General features: G+C 39.4%; 1 protein-coding gene across 2 annotated transcripts; it reads right to left on the bottom strand.

Moving 5' to 3' along the window:
- Positions 1–309: 309 nt before the first annotated feature.
- On the bottom strand, positions 310–7,047 carry LOC129814391 (profilin-2-like). Of its 2 annotated transcripts, none has more exons than XM_055867493.1 (3): positions 6,731–7,046; positions 4,324–4,516; positions 310–2,139 (listed from the first exon to the last, which is right to left on the bottom strand). In XM_055867493.1, the coding sequence occupies exons 1-3, from the start codon at positions 6,857–6,859 to the stop codon at positions 2,042–2,044; spliced, it is 420 nt and encodes a 139-aa protein (XP_055723468.1). In that variant the 5' UTR covers positions 6,860–7,046; the 3' UTR covers positions 310–2,041. The 2 variants fall into 2 exon arrangements, with proteins under 2 accessions (XP_055723468.1, XP_055723466.1); XM_055867491.1 differs by having other exon boundaries at positions 2,045–2,464; positions 6,731–7,047.
- Positions 7,048–7,988: the final 941 nt, after the last annotated feature.

The raw sequence follows: 7,988 nt of genomic DNA, 5'->3' as shown, positions 1-7,988 counted from the left end.
AAAGACTGAATTAGGCTGCCTGTGTAAACACAGCCTGCATGACAGGCATAAGCAATATTGCTTTCACACAAAATCCTCAGGCTGCTTACACAGGCAACCCAATTCTGAACGCCTGGCCAATTATTGGCAAAATAGCTTTTGGTCAAAATACCAATTAGTGTAATAAGATCAGAATTGAGCTGCCTGTGTAAACAACATATATTGTAAAGAGTCGTGCATGTTTCCCCACATTTCTATTTGAGCACTTTTACCATAAAGATGGATTAAAACCAAACAGAACTTTAGCAGGAAATAAAGCACGAACACAGGTTGACAGTTCTGGTTGGAATAACTTTTATTTGATCTGTCTGTAAACAAGGTGATTTATCAATTTATGGCATTTTCCCCAAACATTTATCAAAATGCATATTTAATAACTTTGACTGAATCCAAATGCATAGGGAAAAGAAAAATCACAAATCAGTGAGAAATGTGTAGTTCTGGACATATTCCACAAAGCCTTCACCGGAGGAGAGTGCCATAGTCCTTGCTGAGGCAGAAGTTAAAAATCTAACTCACAGTAGCAACAGATCAGATCTACGTTATGGCACAGGATAGTTTTCTTTGAAAGTTTTCACAAGACAACTCACTAGTGTTCTTATTCCAACCAACACCATTTTCCATTAATTAACACTTTTCACACCATTAACACTTTCAATGTTGTTTTTAATATACTGTTAAGTAGTGTGCTAACAGTTGCTGATACATCTTTGATGAGTAGAGCCCAAGGCAACTCATTCAAAGAGTTTTGCCCAGCAGAGCTTGGGTTTACAGTCATTCACTAAGAATACACTCATTACCAGTTGTCAAGTGAGACTGCAATTTCATCAGTTAACAAATTAGCAGTAAATCAATTAGTTTCTAAGTAATCTAAAGAAGCAGTAAGTGTTTTAAAGCCATCTGAAGTATAGTGTCTAATGACTGACAAATGAGGCCAACAATCTTTCACAATGGTTTGAAGCTATTCTGAAAATCACCCTGACAGACAATTGGTCCTATGGAAAATAAAAACTTGCCAAAACATGGTTTGTAGGGACGATACACTGCGCAATGTCAGCAGCGCAAAATACAATTGCAGGAGCTGGCATATCCTAGATATGTGCCTGAGCTATTGCAAAGATGGAATGTCCACTTTAAGACATATTGAAGGTTCATGGGAGGAATATTTTTTTTTTTACTCAGCAATGCTGATCTTATCTGCCATTACGCTCAAACAATATTCCAACACCACATCAATGACTTGTAAGACCACATTCAAGTTACAACAGCAAAAGCATTTGATGGAAGATAATGCAACCTAAAGAAAAAATGAAAAACCTAAATAGTGGGCTGATTCAGCTGAGGGGTTTCAAAGTATGCTTAGAGGACTATGATGGAGGAAATCTTTACCTTAATGATGTATGTATCAAATGACAATTCAAGGAGGACTGAATTAAAATAACATTTCTGGATGGAATATAATGGTTTGGGAAAGGCAAGGAAAGAGAAATTCTGTATACTAAAAGATATGCATGCAACTTTCCAACCCTGACATGCTGAGGAAAGGAGACCACACCAGACGGTTATCGCTTCAAAATTCTGAAAAGGCATTTTCCTATGCAAAACTGTCTGCACCATCGAATGATGCCGCCATTTAAGGTGTGCTTCCTCCTGTCATTTTCCAATTGCTAAGTATTTGTTTATACAAGCTAAGTCCAAATTTGGTACACATTTTATTATATTTTTATGAATTTCTTTGCACATTCCCCTTATGGTAAATATACATTTCAACCATTGTTGATGAACATGCTCTTACTTTAGTGTCAGAAATAGGATACATAGTGTTAATGCTCTGAGAAAGAATGGTGAGGAAAAGGGACAAAAAAAACATGAATTAACAAAAAATAAAACAAAGGGTGTACATAAAAATGGAACTGGGGAAGAGTACCAATGTGTCTGCTAACTAATCCTCAAAGTACTGTCAACACAATGGAGGTGAGTAAGATGATGGGTAGAGGCTGCTTCAAGTTCCAGACTTCCTCAAGTACTCAGCCATGGTAAATGCTTTCTTGTTGAGCTGTCCGCCATGGACCCCTTCCTTTCCCATGACTAAAACTAATGCTGGAGCACACAAGGAAACAAAAAGAAAAATGAACAAAATTGAAAATAGTCTTTTCCCCCCACTAAGAGTGGGGATAAAAGTGACATAGGATGTTCCCACCACGACCATTACTCTTCATTGCTATTAAAGTTTCCACGACATTTGACTGTTTGCAGAAGAAATCTTAAAAGCAATATTTATTCTCTTCTTTTTGTCCCTCAATTTTAACTAAGCAAGCTTGGTGACACTAGAACCCCGAATCCCTCAAGTATTTTGCCATTGAGTATGCCTTCTTATTCAATCCACCTCCGTGGACCCCTTCTTTGCCCATTACAAGAACCAAGACTGAAAGAGAAGAAAGGAAAAGGGAAAAGTTTAGAGTATTAAGAGGTTAAAGGAAAGGTAGTCAAGTGAAGGAAAGGTTAGTAACAAAATGGAGGTGTACAGTTGGCATAACTGAAGATAAAGTTATGGCTAATTGTTTTGCATTACAGGAAGAGCATGCTTGCAGGGAAATACCCATAAAAATTTTGTCAGTGGTCAAAACACCTACAATACGACAGCCGACTATTATGGTATGATTTATCCTTTTTGTAGGAGCAAATAAAGTATTTACTATAAGCTCTAAAGCTTTACATTAAACCAAGTAGAGTTGGTAACTCCAGAGACAAATCTACCCTTCACAAGTTCACTGAATACAAGTTCAATGCACACTTGCAAATGTGGAGGACACATGTTTTTAGAAACTGGTCAACTGTACAGACACCAGGTAAAAGCCAAATTGTCTCTAAAAAGGCAAGTCAAAAAGATTTCTGCCCCTTAGGAGTGTATGCAATGTGAGGCACAGGCCAGGCTCGTATAATCTCTGGTTTATTAGGCTACTTTTATCAGGGTCATCATAACCACTACAGACCACCTGGTTTACTACACGCACAACCTTCCATCTGAAGAGTAATGGTGAGGGATGTGTGTGGTGTTTTTAGAGCCACTTCTTCACTGGCACCTGAGTCAGGATTATTAGTGATGTTAGATGCAAAGTGTCACAGGGAGATTGGACAGTCACCTACCATTTCTCTTCATAACACTTGTCGCCATCTTGCCCAATTTTTTTCGAGCCAGAATATTATTAATTCATGTAGCATTTCAAAACGTGACAGACCGACTTGAAAACAGAAGTCAATGGACTGCTAGTTTATCCAAAATTAAGCAGGCTATAGACCCATACTGCTTGCATACAAGTCTAGTGTGCCAGAATGTGAAGAGACATTGTAGGCTACTGTCCAGTGACAAGATGGCTAGAAAAATTAAAGGTATTAAACAGACATCCCAAAGCATGCAGCTAAAATGTTAGTGAGGTTGACAACCACCCAATAGTTAAGGAGCAGCTTAAGAAAATAATCAAAGGTAAAGACCCTCAGAGTTGATGATTAGACTCAGGTGATGACAGACGATCAGAGTAAGGGCTCAGACACACCAATAGAGTTAGCTGACCAAGAGCACTTAGCGCCTCAAAGTAATTTGTGAGCCCGAGTGCACACCGATTTCACATGTAGCATCTGTGAAAAAAATGTCAGGAGCCAGAAATCTACAGCACATTGAACGATCGGCATACGAACTCTAGATCAACGTTCTGTGCGATGTGCGCAAGCCTTAAGGACCACAAAGGCAGATTGACTTAGTAGGTAAACCTTGGCTTCTTGTTTCTTTTCTCATGCCATTTCTGAACCTCAACTCAATACACCAAATAGAATGAAGCCTAATGCACCGTTAGCATTTCTCAAACAAAGTATGGATCCAAGGAAGTAACATGAACTTTGCCACGATGGACACATTTTGCCGACCAGTGAGGAAATTTAACAGTTCTCCGATTTCTGTCTGCTGTGGCTTACAATGTCATACCTTAAATTGTACCCATTGTCTAAATTGATGGAACAAATGCACACTTCCTTCCCTCTGCAATAGTTAATGCTCAGACTAACAATAATATATATTCTGCTGTTTTTTGTATTTTATACCAAAAAAAACTGCATATACTAATATGGGAACAGAGAGCATTAGAGAATAAATAACCACCAACAATCTGCAAGATGCTTGCATTGATTAAGGACAACACTTGAGTATGTTATAGCCACAGATACATCCTAGGTTGCAATACCTGACATTTTTAGTTTACCACTGTAAAAAAAAAAGTTGTCACCCTTTACCTTTGCCAGCTTTGCCTACAGTAATGTTGTATGTTGGCTCTCCTCCTTGACTCTTTGTCCTGATGTCCATTGTCCAGTCCCCTTCAAAATGGAGACTGTCTCTGATGACCGAGCACTTCTTTGAACCCAAGGCCATGCCGTTGGTGAAGAAACTAGTCCTGTCCTTTCCAATGAGGACATCAATTTCTTGAGGCTGAAAAACAGTGGTAGTATACAGAAAATTAATGCAGACATGTTACATTTAGAAATGACATGTGCCACGAAAAGCTTCTATGAAATGGGGTGCTCATCTTGGTTTAAGTCATATTTTAAAGGCCGACGGTATCTGCTGAAAAAGAGCACAACAGAAGTATTCTAATGCACAATTGATCTTTTATTATTTTACGAAAGCTGCAAACCTCAACCTGTCTTAGTCAAATCTTAATTTTATTGGTGGGTGTGGCACCACTTATTAATATCGATTAGATTTTTTTTTACACCACCCAGACCCTTTCATAACACACAGCTGTAGTAATCACAGGCGTGTTCATGTTTGCCAAAATTGATTGTTCATTTATGAAGCTTGAAGGGGAGTATGAATAGTACTTTTGAAACAGTGGCGGTCAGTGACGTTTAAGATGAGGGGGGAAGATTTGTTTTTCTTGACGAGCATGTCCATATTTTTATTACAGCATATTGTATGTCTGTCAGTCATATTCTAGTCATTCAGTTCAATGTAACATAAAAGTATACAACGAAGCTGCACACAGGTTGAAAGAAAACTTTGACGTGACAGACAGTGACACATTCAATATCCGCCTTGCACTCTTGCCTGCATATAGCTAATCCAGGGTGTAATCAGTCCAAGAACTGCAAACGAGTTTCTCTCGGACAAATTCCAGTCCTCATTTAGTTTGCTACCATTTAAGACCCCCCCCCCCCCCAGAATGACTACACCCCTGATCACATGCAAATACAGATCACTTACATAGCTCTCTTGCTTCTCCTTCATGTAAGATATTAATAGGTTCAAAACTGTTCAACTATTGTCTTTCTCTGAGTCAACTACTCACATTTTATGCACTGTGCAGTGCTACGTGTAGCTTATGCTTTCAGTACTAGATTCATTATGTGATCTTTTGATTGGGTAGATAACATGTCAGTTTATGCTACAAGAGCGCAGACTGGTTGGAGGACGTCCTACGGAAGTTGTCATAATTACTGTGTATTTCTATGGAAGGGGTAAGGACCATGAGCCTCCTAGTTTTTGTATTGAAGTCAATGTACCCAGAGAACAGAAGCTAGCTGTCCTCCAGCTACACCACGGTGCTACCCTACAGAGCGCTGTTGAGGCTACTGTAGACCTTCATTGCAAGACAGTGTTTTAATTATTTGGTGACATGTGCATATATTTTGTAGTTTTACTCTTTTTGAAATTCACTGATGGTCCTTCCCTTCTTGCTCTGGGGAGCCTGTTTTTAACACACGAATTACCAGTTGGTTTGATTACACCTGAGGAATAATATTCAAGTAGTACAGCATTTACCTAATCTGGTGTCAAAATGTAATAACTAGTTGCAAACTTATCTAGGTAGTTAGCAAGTTTACCCATTGTGGATGACATGGGGAGCAGCCATCTTGGTCCTGATTTGAGCATTCTTTCAGCTAGATAGTCAAGAAAAATAGCTAGCTACCAATTACATTTACTTATCCAGCTAGTTAGATATTATAAAATGTCGAAATATTTGCACAATTACTGGCTAGCGTCTCCAATCTGAAACATTAGGTAGCCAACTTGGCTATTAGCCAAATAACTTTACTACTAGTAACGTTAGTTAGCAACTAACGTTAGCTAGCGGTCTCAACTGTTTATTCGTGTATACTAACTAACGTTGCAAGACAAGTCTTAACAATTTACTTACCTAGCCAACTAACGATAGTTGGCTATTGGCTAAGCTGGCCTAGTAGTGGGTCGATTATATGGCTCTGACGTTAGCTAGCTTCAGACAACGACACTCATTCATTGTGTCTAACGTCGGCAAGCAGACTGTACATAACGCTACCTAACATTGATAGCAGCCAGCAAATGTTGCATAATTGGCATTCGAGTAGTTACCTGGATAAATTCACATCAGTTTAAGTTCAATATTATTGGCTAACAAGTCAGTGTACCAATTCGAAGTTAAGTCAGCAAGCTAGTTTGCTATTGCTATCGACTTTGCTGGCCAAACGGGGATATGCGGTGAAGCTAACGGTAGCTAGCTACTGTACTAGTTAACTGGCTAACATTAGGTAGCAGGCTCATTCTTTGCTAGGTCCGGCGAGGTTGTTATTATCCCAGGCAGCATTCATTCTGATTCAGACAAATTACCACTAGCGGCATTCATTATTTATCTATATTAAAATTGTTTTCCCTTTCATTTCTTACCGTTATGTTGCTAAAAGTACCACCGGCATGTGCTGCCCAAACGTATTTGGCGTCCGTATACCCAACAATGGCGGAATCCTGACAGCTGCCGTCGGCCATCAGGTTATCCACGTAGCTTTGCCAAGACATTTTTGAATGTGTTAAAATATACAGCTTCCTATGCACTCAAATATGTAGTTTCTAGGACAAGACCTTTACAGCCAATGTTGCACTGCTTACGGGTCAATTTAGTGTCTCCAACTATAGCTACCCCCACTTCAACGTTAACACACGTCTGGGCTCGGGCAGGAAAGAAAGCCAATGTAATCATGCAGCGCCTGAGCGTAGTCAGTATCAGATCCCTCCGCACAATGTGCTCACTCGCACTATATACTTAAAGGGGCAAAATAAAAAATAAAAAATGTCCTCACGGTTTTGCAACGTTTTGGATTATAGTACTTATGTGATTTGTGTAATATTCTTCTCGAAACTATATTGTGAGATAAATTGAGGAATGAATAGACAGGGTGAGTGTCTATAGAACACTGCTGCAGTAAAGCAACATCTTTCATGATTTTGAGGACCTCTGTATTTCAGACAATATTATAACAACTCTTGCCTTCCTATGGGATCGTTACAATCTCTTTAACGGAAGAAGTGGTTAGTAAATTGCCCAGGTTCGAGACCCATATGAAGGGTCGGATCTTGCCTTTTGAGCTGCTCTTAGAAAGATGTTTTTAATTTCCTGCAATTCTACAAATTTTGCCATGGGGCATATAGAAAATTTTAAAGCAAGTTTTCTGCAATTGTACACATTTTACCATGGGGAGGAGATAACAATTTGAGTTACAGCTCATCTCCTGCAATCATACCCATTTTGTAATGACTTAAGGAGGAGGAAGAGACAGAAGAGGTATAGATGGAGATCAGGTTGCCTTGTGAGGATCCGCTGACTAGTGGCTAGTCTGCCTTTGCCATCGGTCCTACTGGCCAATGTGCAATCGCTGGACAATAAATTGGACGAACTAAAAGCACGTATATCCTACCAACGGGACATTAAAAACAATAATATCTTATGTTTCACAGAGTCGTGGCTGAACAAAGACATGAATAACATAGAGCTGGCGTGTAATACACTGTATTGGCAGGATCGAACAGCAGCCTCTGGTAAGACAAAGGGTGGGGGTCTATGTATATTTGTAAACAACAGCTGGTGCACGATATCTAAGGAAGTCTCTAGGATTTGCTTGCCTGATGTAGAGTATCTCCCGAGTGGGAG

Source organism: Salvelinus fontinalis, chromosome 17 (genome assembly GCF_029448725.1).
Source record: "Salvelinus fontinalis isolate EN_2023a chromosome 17, ASM2944872v1, whole genome shotgun sequence".
In the NCBI taxonomy this organism is placed as follows: domain Eukaryota; kingdom Metazoa; phylum Chordata; class Actinopteri; order Salmoniformes; family Salmonidae; genus Salvelinus; species Salvelinus fontinalis.
The sequence above is the reverse complement of the archived record's forward strand: the minus strand, read 5'-3'. Positions and strand labels throughout refer to the sequence as shown.